At 47.4% G+C, this 17,607-nt stretch overlaps 1 protein-coding gene across 1 annotated transcript in view; it reads right to left on the bottom strand.

Annotated features, from left to right (window-relative positions):
* fbn2b (fibrillin 2b) overlaps positions 1-17,607 on the bottom strand; it is a 202,553-nt gene that overhangs the window by 162,132 nt on the left and 22,814 nt on the right. The window contains 2 exon segments of the mRNA XM_055658365.1: positions 13,243-13,338; positions 16,522-16,617. Coding sequence (XP_055514340.1) covers positions 13,243-13,338; positions 16,522-16,617 — 192 coding nt within the window.

Below are 17,607 nucleotides of genomic sequence, written 5' to 3'. Positions count from 1 at the left end.
ATCCATCCAGTGACTTGGCCTCCACTGCCCTCTGTGGCAGGGAATTCCACAAATTCACAACTCTCTGGGTGAAAATGTTTTTTCTCACCTCAGTCTTAAATGATCTCCCCTTTATTCTAAGTGTGACCCCTGGTTCTGGACTCGCCCAACAGTCTTAAATGGCTTCCCCTTTATTCTAAGAATAAATAACATTTACGAACATTAATAACCCATTATCTGTTATTTGCACTTTATCAGTTTATTTATTCATGTGTGTATATATTTATGCAATGGTATATGGACACGCTGATCTGTTCTGCATTCATGCCTACTATGTTCAGTTGTGCTGAAGCAAAGCAAGAATTTCACTGTCCTATCAGGGACACATGACAATAAAGTCTCTCTAGAATCTTGAATAATCGGCATGGACTCGATGGGCTGAATGGCCTAATTCTGCGCATATGACTAGTGAACATATCAATATCCCAAAGCAACAACAGTGATGGCTGCCTTTCAGAGTCTGGTGGATGCATGAAAACTCTAGACCAAAGTCTGCAAGTTTTCATGGCTTGACACAGATGCCCCTGTCCCACTTAGGAAACCTGAATGGAAACCTCTGGAGACTTTGCGCCCCACCTAAGGTGTCCGTGCGGTTCCCAGAGGTTGCAGGTGGTTGCCGGAGGCTGCAGGTAGTGGAAGCAGGTAAGGAGACTGACAAAAACCTCCGGGAACCGCACGGAAACCTTGGGTGGGGCGCAAAGTCTCCAGAGGTTTCCGTCCAGGTTTCCTAAGTGGGACAGGGGCATAAGGATCCATTGAGGATCTGCCCAGCACCTCATGCTCAGCATCTCCTCTTGTCTGCAGCGTTTTATAGCTCAGCGTAGACACAGATGGTGGCCTCATGTTTCTTTGTGTTTGTTCTATAAAGGGAATTTAATCGGAACTTTACGCAAACTCTTTTGCATGCAGTTTGAACTTTTCAAACTCCCAAAACACCTTGACTTGTAAAATTTGGGTAGGCGCGAGTTTCTGGTGGTGATTTTAATAGCCAAAACAGCATGGAACGTTATGTAAATATCCCTGTACATTTATGGGTTTAAGAAAGAACTGCAGATGCTGGAAAAAAAAATCGAATGCAGACATAAATGCTGGAGAAAGTCAGCGGGTGAGGCAGCATCGATGGAGCGATGGAATAGGTGACGTTTCGGGTCTCGACCCTTTCCGAAAACTCAGCGGGTGAGGCAGCATCGATGGAGCGAAGGAATAGGTGACGTTTCGGGTCTCGACCCGAAACGTCACCTATTCCTGCGCTCCATAGATGCTGCCTCACCCGCTGAGTTCCTCCTGTACATTTATACCTAATTTTACTGGCATCTCCATCCCAAATCTCACACAACTTGGACCCTTTTGCTAGCCTGAATCATCCTTTCATGCATTCAGAACTCGAAACACCTCAGAGGGCGGTGGAGGCAGGTTCTCTGGATGCTTTCAAGAGAGAGCTAGATAGGGCTCTTAACAAATTTGAGGAAGGACATTATTGCTATTGAGGGAGTGCAGCGTAGGTTCACAAGGTTAATTCCCGGGATGGCGGGACATTCGTAGGGGGAGAGAATGGAGCGACTGGGCTTGTATGCTCTGGAGTTTAGAAGGATGAGAGGGTACTTGTTGAAACATATAAGATTATTAAGGGTTTGGACACGTTAGAGGCAGAAAACATGTTGGGCGAGTCCAGAACCAGGGGCCACTGTTTAAGAAAAAGGGGTAAGCCATTTAGAACGGAGATGAGGAAACACTTTTGCACACAGAGAATTGTGAGTGTGGAATTCTCTGCCTCAGAGGGCTGTGGAGGCCGGTTCTCTGGATACTTTCAAGGGAGAGCTAGATAGGGCTCTTAAAAATAGCGGAGTCAGGAGATATGGGGAGAAGGCAGGAACGGGGGGGAACTGATTGGGAATGATCAGCCATGATCACATTAGAAACATAGAAACATAGAAATTAGGTGCAGGAGTAGGCCATTCGGCCCTTCGAGCCTGCACCGCCATTCAATATGATCATGGCTGATCATCCAACTCAGTATCCCGTACCTGCCTTCTCTCCATACCCTCTGATCCCCTTGGCCACAAGGGCCACATCTAACTCCCTCTTAAATATAGCCAATGAACTGGCCTCAACTACCCTCTGTGGCAGAGAGTTCCAGAGATTCACCACTCTCTGTGTGAAAAAAGTTTTCCTCATCTCGGTTTTAAAGGATTTCCCCCTTATCCTTAAGCTGTGACCCCTTGTCCTGGACTTCCCCAACATCGGGAACAATCTTCCTGCATCTAGCCTGTCCAACTGCCATTGAATGGCAGTGCTGGCTCGAAGGGTCGAATGGGCTACTCCTGCACCTATTGTCTATTGTCTATTGAAATGTACTGCTACTAACAGATAAGCTTCAAGTGAAGCCTCTGGTCAAATAAAAGCCGGAAAAGTACCGCCTGAAGAACCTCATGCGTAAACTGCGATTGAAGGACTCTTGTGTGAGAATACGGCCACCCAGAAACAAACCATCTCCTAAGATGCAGACGCCCGGCATGCCAACGTGTAAAAAACTAAAGCATTCGCAAACACTTCTAGGCAGGAATGTTGAATACATGATGTCCAACCTCAGCTCCCCTCCACCAGAACCAGTGAAGCTCGTCTAAAGCCAATTCACTTCATCTCAGATATTATTCGGACACAGCACACTTGGAAGAAATGAGATTCCTCCTAATAGATAAACAAGACCAAGTCTTAACGAGTTGGTCTCCATTTATTGATTTCTTGGATTCATGTGGTGCAACAGTATCGGAAAAATTTTAAGTTTCAGGTATGGGTGAAAGATGATTAATAATATTTAAAAAATCATCTCCTAGCGGTGATTTGATCATCTCCCCCTGCTTTCTTTTCTTGCTTATTTTTTTTCCTCACTATCTCTTTTTCTCTCTTTTTTATTCACACACACTAGACTCTCCTCTTATTTCTCTCTTTTAAAAAAAAAGGAAGTTGTACAGAGAATGTATTATGCTAACATAATTTTGGGAAACCTGTAAAAAGGTACCACTGTACTGTACTTACTTCTAATAAATAAAATAAATTTTTAAAAAATCCCAGATATTATGCAGTCAAACGCCGGGAACACTGGCTAGAGCAGAGACGATGGTTGTAGTACTAAAGACCTCCGCTCCAGGATTAGCAGTGTTTCAAGTGGAGCCGTGTTGGGGGCGGCCTGCAGGGTGGCGCAGCGGTAAAGTAGCTGCCTAACAGCGCTTGCAGCGCCCGAGACGCGGGTTCGATCCCGACCACGGGTGCTGTCATAGAAACATAGAAAATAGGTGCAGGAGTAGAGGCCATTCGGCCCTTCGAGCCTGCACCGCCATTCAATATGATCATGGCTGATCATCCAACTCAGTATTCCATCCCTGCCTTCTCTCCATACCCCCCTGATCCCTTTAGCCACAAGGGCCACATCTAACTCCCTCTTAAATACAGCCAATGAACTGTGGCCTCAACTACCCTCTGTGGCAGAGAATTCCACTGATTCACCACTCTCTGTGCGAAAAATGTTTTTCTCATCTCGGTCCTAAAAGATTTCCCCCTTATCCTTAAACTGTGTGACCCCTTGTCCTGTCCGTACGGAGTTTGTGCGTTCTCCGCGTGACCTGCGTGGGTATCTCTCCGGGTGCTTCGGTTTCCTCCCGCACTCCGAAGACGTGACATGTCGACACGTGACGCCTGTATGGTGGTGAGTAGTCGCCCCAAAGAGTCGCGCCTTTTTCTGGTCGCCACTGGATTTTCAACGCGTCGAAATTTTTCGGCCACCCGCTGCGACGGTGACGGGTGCCGGCAAGTCGCCGAAAAAAATCGGGTAAGTGGGACAAGGCCCTTAATGGGCACGTGAAACCCTCTCAGCTGGCTGGACACGAGATTAGATACGAGATTGGTTCTATCACACCGACTGGCAGACTGCCAGGGGTTATGCAGCCAGCCGTCAGCCTGGAGCTGCAACAACTCTGATTAATTGGGCCAGGCGGCACATTCCAAGCATTTTTCTGGTTACGAGTCAGCATCATTCCTCCGCTATCAGCCACTTCACTTCTGGATAAAAGCCAAGTGTTCTGGCACGCACTGGGATGAATGAAAAGCCACCGTGACTTACGTGCAGAGCTGGCCAGTAAATCTCCTGACAGTATCATGATACTAAATGCTGGAGTCACTCAGCGGGACGGGCAGCATCTCTGCAGAGAGGGAATGGGTGGCGTTTCGGGTCGAGACACTTCTTCAGGCTGAGAGTCAGGGGAGAGGGAGACACAGAGATAAGGAAGGGGAAGGTGTGAAAATGAGAGATCAAAGGAGATGGGGTTCACGGACAGTGTGGAATAGATCACTGTTAGAGAAGGTGAACAATCAAAAACACGGAGATAAAATGTCATCACGGAGACAGTCAGCCTAATTGGAGAACTAGGAAGGGGGAGGAATGGAGAGAGAGGGAGAGCAAGGGTTACTTGAAGTCCCCTAATTTGAGGAAGGACATTCTTGCTATTGAGGGAGTGCAGCGTAGGTTTACAAGGTTAATTCCCGGGATGGCGGGACTGTCATATGGTGAGAGAATGGAGCAGCTGGGCTTGTGCACTCTGGTTTAGAAGGATGAAAGGGGATCTTATTGAAACATATAAAATTGTTAAGGGTTTGGACACGCTAGAGACAGGAAACATGTTCCCGATGTTGGGGGAGTCCAGAACCAGGGGCCGCAGTTTAAGAATAAGGAGTAAGCCATTTAGAACGGAGACGAGGAAACACTTATGCTCACAGAGAGCGGTGAGTCTGTGGAATTCTCTGCCTCAGAGGGCGGTGGAGGCCGGTTCTCTGGATGCTTTCAAGAGAGAGCTAGATATGGCTCTTAAAAATAGCGGAGTCAGGGGATATGGGGAGAGGCAGGAACGGGGTACTGATTGGGGATGATCAGCCATGATCACATTGATTGGGAGTGCTGGCTCGAAGGGCCGAATGGCCTACTCCTGCACCTATTGTCTATTGAAGTTAAAGTGATGAGCGCCCGGGAGATCAGGTAGGTTTAGACGGAGTGAATGAAGCAGAGGAGAATCTTCTGTGTAAACCAGCATCTGCAGCTCCTTACTACACAGTATCATGATACACTTATCCTTCAATCACATCCCAATCCCAATCCATTCCTATTTTAAAGTTAAGAATGACACATCACAGAGTCATAGAGAGATACAGCGTGGAAACAGACCCTTCGACCCAACTCTCCCACACTGGCCAACAATGTCCCAGCTACACTAGTCCCACTTGCCTGCGCTTGGTCCATATCCCTCCAAACCTGTCCTATCCATGTACCTGTCTAACTGTCTCTTAAACGCTGGGATAGTCCCAGCCTCAACTACCTCCTCTGGCAGCTTGTTCCACACACCCACCACCCTTTGTGTGAAAAAGTTGCCCCTCAGATTCCTATTAAATCTTTTCCCCTTCACCTTGAACCTATGTCCTCTGGTCCTCGACTCCCCTACTCTGGGTAAAAGACTCTGTGCACCTACCCGATCTACTCCTCTCATGATTTTGTCCACCTCTATAAGATCTCCCCTCATCCTCCTGCGCTCCAAGGAATAGAGACCCAGCCTGCTCAACCTCTCCCTATAGCTCACACCCTCTAGTCCAGGAAACATCCTTGTCAATCTTCTCTGAACCCTTTCAAGCTTGACAATATATTTCCTATAACATGGTGCCCAGAACTGAACATAATATTCTAAATGCGGTCTCACCAACGTCTTATACAACTGCAACATGGCCTCCATACTCAATACTTCTATACTCAATATTCTGACTGATGAAGGACAAAGTGCCAAAAGCATTTTTGATCACTTTATCTACCTGCGACTCGATCTTCAAGGATCCATGCACTCCTTGAAACATTGAAACATCCTGGTTAATGTAAGCAGAGATCGAGCTTGTTTAAACAGTAAGAACCATGAGCAAATAAGATTCACAAGTAGACTGAGCACCAACACATGTCCAGGCAATCTGACAGACTGGCAGAGTGAGGCCCAGCGCAAATTGGTGGAACAGCACCTCATATTTCGCTTGGGTAGCTTACACCCCAGCGGTATGAACATTGATAGGCACAAAATGCTGGAGTAACTCAGCGGGACAAGCAGCGTCTCTGGAGAGAAGGAATGGGTGACGTTTCGGGTCACGACCCTTCTTCCGAAACATCACCCATTCCTTCTCTCCAGAGATGCTGCCTGTCCCGCTGAGTTACTCCAACATTTTGTGTCCATAACATCAACTGTGTTGTTTCTCGTGGGACTCATGTGGCACAAATTTACATTGAACGTTGAATGAAATAATGCAGCAATGGTTTAAAACTAACGATGCATTGTAATAAGTGTGTAGCATTAAATACTTGAAAGGAAAATTGAAAATCACAAGGCTTTAATTCAAAGAGCATTTAGAAGACATGAAACAATACAATTATTTGTTTTAAAGTCTGCACTTCATGTTTAATGCACAGAACATTACTCCACATTGTCAGTGTTATTAACTCTAATAGCCCTGCCCCACAGTACAAGTTCATTCCAAGAGCTCTCCCGAGTTTAAAAAAAATCAAACTCGTGGTGAGCACGGGGAATGAACGCAGCGGGTACGTCGGAGCTCGGGGACGTCTCTTAGCGCCTCGTAACGCTAACGGCAGGTACTCGGGAAGACTCGCTAACGGCAGGTAAGCTCGGGAAGACTCGTGAAGATTTTTCAACATGTTGAAAAATGTCCACGAGAGCCCCGAGTACCGACGAGTGGCCATTACCGTAAATCTCCGAGTTCGAATCAGGGCAAACTCGGGGAGAGCTCTTGGAATGAACTTGTACAGTGGGACAGGGCTTTAACCCATATGCAACAGATGGGGAGAGGTCCATGATTTATGTTCAGACTAATGATCCTTGAGAGGTGTTGGCGGTCACGGTGGCGCGTACAGCGGTAGAGTTGCTGCCTTATAGCGAATGCAGCGCTGGAGACCCGGGTTTGATCCCGAAAACGGGTGCTGTCTGTGTGGAGTTTGTACGTTCTCCCCGTGATCCGAGTGGGTTTTCTCCGAGATCTTCGGTTTCCTCCCACACTCCACAAAGACGTGCAGGTTCGTAGATTAATTGGCTTGGTGAATGTAAAAAGAATTAAAATTGTCCCTAGTGGGTGTAGGATCGTGTTAACGTGCGGGGATCGCTGGCCGGCACGGACCTGGTGGGCCGAAGGGCCTGTTTCCGCGCTGTATCTCTAAACTAAACTAAACTAATGGTGTCCAGAGTAATGGCCTCTGGAGTGTCTCAATCTTTTACACCACGACTGAACCCTTCCCCAGGGAAACAGAGAACGGATTGAGATCCAGTATTAGTTTATAGTTTAGAGATACAGCGTGGAAACAGGCCCTTCGGCCCACCAAGTCCACACCCACCAGAGATCCCCTCACATTAGCACTTCCCTACACACACACACTTACACACTAGGGGCAATTTTTACACTTGTACCAACTCAATTAATCTACAAGACAATAGGTGCAGGAGTAGGCCATTCGGCACTTCGAGCCAGCACCGCCATTCAATGTGATCATGGCTGATCACCCACAATCAGTACCCCGTTCCTGCCTTCTCCCCATATCCCCTGACTCCACTATCTTTAAGCGCCCTATCTAGCTCTCTCTTGAAATCATCCAGAGCACCTGCCTCCACCACCCTCTGAGGCAGAGAATTCCACAGACTCACCACTCTCTGTGAGAAAAAGTGTTTCCTCATCTCCGTTCTAAATGGCTTACTCCTTATTCTTAATCTGTGGCCCCTGGTTCTGGACTCCCCCAACATCGGGAACATGTTTCCTGCCTCTAGCGTGTCCAAGCCCTTAACAATCTTATATGTTTCAATGAGATGCCCCCTCATCCTTCTAAACTCCAGAGTGTACAAGCCCAGCTGCTCCATTCTCTCAGCATATGACAGTCCCGCCATCCCGGGAACCGACAAACCTGTACGTCTTTGGAGTGTGGGAGGAAACCGAAGAACTCGGGAGAAAACCCACTCGATCACGGGGAGAACGTGCAAACTCCGTACCGACAGCACCCGTGGTCGGGATCGAACCCGGGTCTCAGCCCAGCAACGGATTTCCTTGCAAATTGTTAATTAACTGTGGGAACTGAATGAAGTGGTCAAAAATGGAACAAAAACAAGTGGCGATTTAAGGCGAGCCCAGGTCAATAATGGAAGAGTTCATCAAATTGGACATCGTCAACCGACGAACAATCTCAATGACATTGTGTGGACGTTCTCAACTGGTTTGGATATAAAAATATATATGAATGAAATAAGAGGCCTGCAACGAATAAATAATTATGCGGTCGGCAAGAATGGGCCACGTTAAAATAAACTGGAAAACGTAGACAGCCTGACTGAAATATGTGACAGAAATATGTTTAACTAATCATTCTGCAGATGCCCAAAGGGGTGGGTAGTGAATATTCTTGATAATTGGTAAACATTGCAAGCTGCAGCATGACAAAGTCATTGGTAAAATTTATAAGGTCATAAGTGATGGGTGTAGAATTAGGCCATTCAGCCCATCAAGTCTACTCCATTCAATCGTGCCTGATCTATCTCTCCCTCCTAACCCCATTCTCCTGCCTTCTCCCTATAACCTGACTCCCGTACTAATCAAGAATCTATCTATCTCTGCCTTTAAAATATCCACTGACTTGGCCTCTCCAGACTTCCGTGGCAAAGAATTCCACAGATTCACCACCTTCTGACTAAAGACATTTCTCCTCATCCCCTTCCAAAAAGAACGTACTTTAATTCTGAGGCTGTGACCTCTAGTCCTAGACTCTCCCACCAGTGGAAACATCCTCCCCACATCCACTCTATCCAAGGTTTTCACTATTCTGTACATTTCAATGAGGTCCCCCCCCCCCTCATTTTTCTAAACTCCAGAGAGTTACAGGCCCAATGCTGACAAACGCTGATCATAGGTTAACCTACTAATTCCTTCTCTCCAGAGACGCTGCCTGTCCCGCTGAGTCACTCCAGCATTTTGTGTCTATCTTTGGTTTAAACCGGCACCTGCAGTTCCTTCCCTACGCGTTATATAGACAAGTTCTTGCCAACTTGTGAAGCGACAATCGCACACGGCCAGTGGTGAAAAGACTCCATGCATTGCCAAACCATGGACCATGAAACAAAATGGGCCACTGATATAATCAGCTGATGACTGACTGGCTTTTCCAACTTCAAAGGGGGCCCTCAACAAATTTAAGTCAGGAGAAGTCACAAAGCTACGACAAAATGGCGGCACCTCTAAAGGCTTGTTTACGTTGAGGTCGCACCTTCCAATTTGTTGCAATTTCGCGGCGAGCTCCCGGAAAATAATCAAAGTCTGAAGTGTCAAAAGAGTCACCCTGATCACAGAAGCTGAAAGCAGCCTCTCTGGAGTACAGCTGGTCCACACAACAAAAAATGAAAAGATACACACACATACTCTTATATACAAATATATACAGATGTGTGTGTGTGTGTGTGTGTGTGTGTGTGTGTGTGTGTGTGTGTGTGTGTGTGTGTGTGTGTGTGTGTGTGTCTGTGTGTGTGTGTGTGTGTCTGTGTGCTGTGTGTCTGTGTGTGGGAAGGAACTACTAAAGCTGGTTTAGACATAAGGCACAAATTATTGGAGTAACTCAGCGGGATAGGCAGCATCTCTGGAGAGAAGGAATGGGTGACGTTTCGGATCGAGACCCTTCTTCAAGTTTCACCCATTCCGTCTCTGCAGAGATGCTGCCTGTCCCGCTGAGTTACTCCAGCATTTTGTGTCTATCTTCAGTTTAAGCAGGCGCCGGAGACTCGGGTTCGATCCCGACTACAGGCGCTGTCTGTACGGAGTTTGCACGTTCTCCCCGTGACCTACGTGGGTTTTCTCCTCAGAAAGGATTTAAAAAAATATTTTAAAATTTATAAAAGGACTGGACAAGCTAGATGCAGGGAAAATGTTCCCAATGTTGGGCGAGTCCAGAACCAGGGGCCACGGTCTTAGAATAAAGGGGAGGTCATTTAAGACTGAGGTGAGAAAAAACTTTTTCACCCAGAGAGTTGTGAAGTTATGGAATTCCCTGCCACAGAGGGCAGTGGAGGCCAAATCACTGGATGGATTTATTGGGAGAGTTAGATAGAGCTCTAGGGACGAGTGGAATGAAGGGATATGGGGAGAAGGCAGGCACGGGTTATTGATTGGGGACGATCAGATATGATCATAATGAATGACGGTGCTGGCTCGAAGGGCCAAATGGCCTCATCCTGCACCTATTTTCTATGTTTCTATGTTTCTAAAGGGCCTGTTTCCACGCTGTAACATTCTAAAGACAGCCTGGGAGCAGAGATGGGTTAACTCCAGAGCCTGGACAACAGGGGGTGGACTTCACAAGCACAGCGGGGAAGCGCAGGCAAAAGGGCCTGGCGGTTGGACATGCAGAGAAGGCTCAGGGAACAGAATCTAAGCAACAATGCGCAAAGAGGGATCCAACACAGGCAGAAGGCCAAGGAAACAGGAACTGGGCACCAATACACAGAACCTCAGGAACAGAGTGTCCCCTTTAACACGCAGAGCTGGATAGCAGACCAACCTTCCACACGGAACAAGCCTTGGAATCAGACACTGACTCCAGCTCACAGGGACGGAGCCAACGCTGGGAACAGGCCTGAGCTTACACAGACTCCCAGGAGAGGGGCTGAGCCGGCCGAGGGGAGGAATAAGGTCATATGGTCAAAAGTGATGGGAGTAGAATTAGGCCATTCGGCCCATCAAGTCTACTCCGCCATTCCATCATGGCTGATCTATTTCCCCCTCCTAAACCCATTAGCCACCCTTCTCCCAATAACCTCTGACACCCGCACTAATCAAGGCGATACATGATTAGAATTGATCCATTTACAGTGTGCTTATTTAAGAATGGGGTTTAGGAGAGAGAGAGATAGATCAGGCATGATTGAATGGCAGAGTAGACTTGATGGGCCGAATGGCCTAATTCTACTATTCCTTATGACCTTATGATTTTATTCAAGAGGGAGTAAGATACAGCTCCTAGGACTAACGGAATCAAGGGATGTGGGGAGAAAGCAGGGACGGGGCACTGATTTGGGATGATCAGCCATCATCATATCTCGGGGCCGAATGGCCTACTCCTGCACCTATTTTCTATGCGTGGAGCTATTGCAATGTAAGTTTGTAGAACTGCTTCTGTGGCTGGCACGCAAATAGTCGCCCGTGTTGGGCGCCATCTTGGAACCCTGATCTTTGAAGACCCTTTCCCCACATCAACCAAAGGTTGGGCTGGCTCATTGACGGCGAATCACGTCACGTACCCGCGCCTGCCTTTATTGACTCAGCTACCCTGGGCAGGACCACATGGAATGGCTGCACGGCAACGACATGCCGGACAGAACGCCACAGGAGGTCCCTCTACCCTGTGGCTATCGAACTGTACAACTCCTCCCCATTCTGTCATGGGGGTAGACTGAGACTGACTCCCCTCCCCCCCCACCACACACCTCCCCAATCTTTGCACAACCTCCAATCCTTTCCACTCTTCGTTTTAATTTAATGTTTCATACTATCTCGTCTCTCTCTCACTTTCTTTACTTTCTTTATATCCATCTTTCTTTAAAGCTTAAAAAATGAAGGGGTACAATAAATGTAATAAGATATACGTGGCTTGTACTACTGTACTTCTAATAAATAAAAAATTTAAAAAACAATAATAATTTTACGTTTCACGAATTTTGTGCTTTAACGACAGTCGGTAGATCAATTTCCCTCCTGGGATGAATAAAGTCCTATCGAATAGTATCGTATCGTAGCAGACTGTTGAACCAGACACTGTTGGGAGTTCTATGGCGCTGGAGGATTCCAGGTGGAGACACGAATAGATTCAAGAATGTGCCCATCACATCCTTGACCCAAACGCAACATCCCCGGCCACTCCTGGGAACTGTGTGTGCAGGAACTGCAGGTGCTGGTTTAAACCAAAGATAAGACATAAAATGCCGGAGTAACTCAGCGGGTCAGGCAGCATCTCTGGAGAGAAGGAATGGGTGATGTTTCGAGTCGAGACTTGAGTGTGAGCACAGGTCTCGACCCGAGACATCACCCGTTCCTTCTCTCCAGAGATGCTGCCTGTCCCGCTGAGTTACTCCAGCATTTTGCGTCTACTCTCGGGAACTGCTGGCTCATGGCCGTTCAAAGTAGTGATGGAGCATCTTGGATAGTAGGGAGACCCTTGGCACCACAGAGGCCAGGTGTACGTTGAGTTTGGTTTAGTTTAGATGCAGCACAGAAACAGGCCCTTCAGCCCACCGAGTCCACACTGACCACCGATCCCCACACATTAAATGCCGCTGTCCCACATAGGAAACCTGAACGGAAACCTCTGGAGACTTTGCGCCCCACCCAAGGTTTCCGTGCGGTTCCCGGAGGTTTTTGTTAGTCTCCCCACCTGCTTCCACTACGTGCAACCTCCGGCAACCTCCGGCAACCGCACGGGACTGCCCTTGTACCGTATTTGACCGCTACTACACGGGTCGAGGGGACTGTCTGGTCGGAGCGCTGCGTCCGGCCCCGCCTCACCCGTCCCGGCGTAGTGCAGCCCATGGAGTGCAGCAGCAGCAGCGCCTCGCCCGTGGCCCCGTCGGTCAGCAGCCCGGCCAGCTGTCCGACCTTCGGACCTTCGCCAACACCACCACCACCCCTCCGTCTCACGGCCAATCATCGGTTCATGAGTTGGACGGGGCGCCGGACTTTGCGCCCGGGCCAAATCTCCTCAGCTGGCCCGCCCGCCGGCTGGGCTTTGTGTGCCGTCCAGTGCCCGGGGCCAACTCATCATCCACCCCCCCAGCCACGGCCGAGTCGGTCAAACGAATTGCCGTCGGGAAATTGTCCCGGTATTTTGACCTTTTGTCCCTTTATTTGGGAGAGAGAAAGTTGGCGACCCTTGGAGCCGAGACCCTCCTTCAGACCTCACAGTGAAGGAGCAACGTTTCAGGATCAGGTTTAGAAAGTCGAGGCCCTCCGTCAGGAGCGGGTGGAAGTGCTGCACGAGTGGCCCAGGAAGTGCTCCGATTCTGGGCATTGAACTCGGCAGTTTGCGGAAAAACAAAACTGTCACACAAAGGCCTCAAACAGTTCCTTAAAAGCACAAGAAGAGCTGAGCCTTACCTCGCTCACACTGTGGCCCCGTGAACCCGTACACGCACGCACAGCGACTGGGTCCAATGCAGCGTCCTCCGTTCTGGCAGCCATTTTTACACACGGCTAATAAAGAAAAGAGAGAATATAAGGTCATAAGGTCATAGGAGCAGAATTAGCCCATTCGTTCCAACAAGACTACTCCGCCATTCAATCGTGGCTATTCTACCCCATTCTCCTGCCCACTCCCCATAACCTCTGACGACTGCACTAATCTAGAACCTGCCTATCGCTGCCTTAAAAATATCCACTGACTTGGTCTTCACAGCATTCTGTGGCAAAGAATTCCACAGATTCACCACCCTCCGACTGAAAAAATTCCCCGTCATCTCCTTCCTAAAGGAACGTCTTTTAATTCTGAAGCCTTGACCTCTGGCCCCAGACCATCCTGCTAGTGGAAACATCCTCTCCACATCCACTCTATTTATGCCTTTCACTATTCAGGTATGGAGAGAAAGCAGGTGCTGAGTTGGATGATCAGCCACGATCATATTGAATGGCGGTGCAGGCTCGAAGGGCTGAATGGCCTCTACTCCTGCACCTATTTTCTATGTTTCTATTCGGTAAGTTTCAATGACGCCCCCCCCCTCATTCTTCTAAACTCCAGCGAGTGCAGGTCCAGTGCCGTCAAATGCACATCATATGTTAACCCACTCATTCCTGGGTAGATAAAAATGCTGGAGAAACTCAGCGGGGTGAGGCAGCATCTCTGGAGAGAAGGAATAGGTGACGTTTCTCGAGACCCGGAAGGGTCTCGACCTGAAACGTCACCTATTCCTTCGCTCCATAGATGCTGCCTCACCCGTAAGGGTCTCGACCCGAAACGTCACCTATTCCTTCGCTCCATGGATGCTGCCTCACCCGTAAGGGTCTCGACCCGAAACGTCACCTATTCCTTCACTCCATAGATGCTGCCTCACCCGCTGAGTTTCCCCAGCATTTTTATCTACCTTCGATTTTTTCCCAGCATCTGCAGTTCCCTCTTAAACACCCAATCCTGGAATCATTCTGGCAAATCTCCTCTGGACCCTCTCCAGAGCCAGCACATCCTTCCTCAGATATGGTGCCCAAAGTACTACAAATGCAGCCTGTATTTTTCTGTTAGCACCAAGAGTGAAATTTGCCGAATGCATTAGAGGCGTTTTAGATTGCACACAAGTTTTAGTGGAAATATAAGTGTGGATTCCTACAGGTTTTTTTTTTTAAAACACCAGTCGTCGTGAAGTTGCTTTGAAATTTCAAACCGCACAAACTGGCCTCATGCACGGATCATTATGGCCTGGAAACCTCAGGTGTTCCTTCCAGCTGCTCGCTGGAGGACGTGCCAAAGTAACTAATGGCCCTGTCCCACGGTACAAGCTCATTCAAGAGCTCTCTTGAGTTTAAAAAAAAAAAATCAAACTCGTGGTAAGCACGGAGAATGAACGTAGCGGGTACGTCGGAGCTCGGGGACGTCTCTCAGCGGCTCGTAGCATTAACGGCTGGTACTCGGGAAGACTCGCTAACGGCAGGTAAGCACGGGAAGACTCGTGAAGATTTCTCAACACGTTGAAAAATGTCCACGAGAGCCCCGAGTACCGACGAGTGGCCATTGCCGTAAATCTCCGAGTTCGAATCCGGGCAAACTCGGCAGAATGAACTCTTTGAATGAACTCGTACAGTGGGACAGGGCTTTAACTCTGGCAGATGTAGGTTGTCGGAAAAGTATTTTAGACCGTCCTAAAATGCATCTTTAAATAACTGCATGACGGTCACATTAGGACTGTCGTTAGGAATGCAGTTGTTAATTAGGGATTCCACTTGGGCCTTAAGCTTATCTTCCAAACTTTAACTTGTGCTTGAAGTTACCAGCGTGTCATGTGCATACATCCTTCTGCAGTGATAATGCCCCAGTGTTTCAGTTTCATCTTTTGGATTAATATTAAAGCTTAATAATTTCCTCGAACGTTCAGTTTAACACAATAACTGCATTTTGATCAATACGAAAATAGCATCACCCAAAACTCAAGTAAGTTTTCCTGAAAAACTCACAGTTATGTTCATGGAAACATAGAACATAGAAAATAGGTGCCAGGAGTAGGCCACTCGGTAGAGAAAAACTTGTCCCGCACATCATAAGAAACATAGAAACTTAGAAACATGGAAAGTAGATTCAGGAGAAGGCCATTCGGCCCCCTCGAGCCAGCACCAACATTTAATATAATCATGGCTGATCATCCAGAATCAGTGTTCAAGAAGGAACTGCAGATGCTGGAAGATCGAAGGTGCACAAAATTGCTGGAGAAACTCAGCGGGTGCAGCAGCATCTATGGAGCGAAGAAAATAGGCAACGTTTTGGGCCGAAACCCTTCTTCAGACTGATGGCTTTCTCCCCACATCCCTTAATTCCGTTAGCCGTAAGAGCTAAATCTAAGTCTCTCTTGAATCCATCCAGTGGATTGGCCTCCACTGCCTACTGTGGCAGAGATTTCCACAGATTCACAACTCTCTGGGTGAAAAAGTTTTTCCTCGTCTCAGTCCAGTTCTCTAGCCTGATCCCAGGCACCTAGAGATTGAGACTATCTGCAAGTGCCAGTTATGGGCAAGGACTGGCTTGAGGGCTTTCTTGTTGTGTTTTAGTGCAACTCCCTGCCAGTAGGTTTTGGCTGCACTTGTAGTTGACTAAAACCTTTTGCCAGTGTGATTTGGCTGCTGCCTATTATGTGAAGATAATTTAAGGGCCTGTCCCACTTAGGCTATTGTTAGGCGACTGTCATAGACGTAGCAGGTCGCCAAAAAAATGGGGACACCCCCCCTTCGACATATCGCTACACCACCGTACAGGAAATGCCACGTGACTGCAGCCAACCTCATCACTGTTTTAGACAATAGACAATAGACAATAGGTGGAGGCCATTCGGCCCTTTAAGCCACTGTGATCATGGCTGATCATCCACAATCAGTTCCCCGTTCCTGCTTTCTCCCCATATCCCTTGACTCCGTTATCTTTAAGAGCTCTATCTAACAAAAAACAAGTGGTGAAGATAGTTCACTGCAGGGTCGTTCTGATCCCGTTATATGATGCGAATAATCTCTGTTTACTTGCCAGGTTATTAATCAATTTAAAATGTTTTGTTTAGCTCTGCAGTTTCTAGTTCCCAGCAACTGACCCACAGCATTCTCTCTCTCCCTCTCTCTCTCCCTCTCTCTTCTGCCCGTACATTTTGATTCTATCTCGGCTTCCTTGTGGAGTGTACTGTTGATACTCACGCTGCCCGCAGTGTGTTCCCGTGAATCCCTTCTGGCAAAGACAGCTGTCGTCCGCGCAGGAGCCACCGTTCATACATCTGACGTTGCACTGTTGAACTGCAAGGGGAAGAGATGGAGTCAGATGTCTCAGCTCCTACAGAGCGATGGAAATCAATTTTGGCTTCATCACCAAGTGGAGTTTGTTACAGTCACAGAGTGATACAGTGTGGAAATAGGCCCTTCGGCCCACATGCACTGACTTCACAGCCCAACACCCGGACTTCCTTCTATTCTATCCACGTACTAAAATTTGGAACTGTAATGTGTATTGTAACTGTAATTTTTAATATTAAAAAAAAATTTTTTTTAAATATTTAATATAATATTTAAACATCTGCCTAAGAATACTACCTATACATCCTTCACCATTTTGCCTTTATAGATATGTATATAGCGCCGCAGAATTGTGCACCTATCCCCCCCTCCCCCTTTTGTTTTGTTTTCTGTTTCTTGTTTTTTGTACTAAATTATATGTATGCACTGAGTACGAGCTGTTTTTAATCTCATTGTACATGTATAGTGACAATAAATGGCATATCATATCACACCGACCAACATCTCCCAGCTACACTAGTCCCACCTGCCAGCATTTGGTCCATATCCCTCCAAACCTGTCCTATCCATGTCCTGTCTAACTAAGGCAGGCTTGGGGAACCTGCGGCCTTCTAGGCCATTAAGTGTGGCCTTTTGAATGAATCTAAATTTTGTAGAGCAAATCCTTTTATTTTTATTAATATGTTTTTGTTTATCTTTTATTATTTTTATTTTTATCTTAAAATGAACATATTTAACATACCAACGAGTAAAACAAGATTCAACCAAATAATCCTCACTGATTTACGGCCACAATTAAGATATTAGTAAGTCACGAGGGCTATTTAAACCAAATAAGGTACATTTTGAAGTATATCTAATTGAAGTATCTTGGATGCAGCCTTATCAGATTACACTTAACTTAGTGTTGCCTTCCACCATGAAAAGGTTCCCCGACCCTGAACTAAGGTCTCGACCCCAAAAGTCGCCCATTCCTTCTCTCCAGAGATGCTG

Source organism: Leucoraja erinacea, chromosome 29 (assembly GCF_028641065.1).
Source record: "Leucoraja erinacea ecotype New England chromosome 29, Leri_hhj_1, whole genome shotgun sequence".
NCBI lineage: Eukaryota > Metazoa > Chordata > Chondrichthyes > Rajiformes > Rajidae > Leucoraja > Leucoraja erinaceus.
This window is presented reverse-complemented; position numbering and strand designations above follow the sequence as displayed.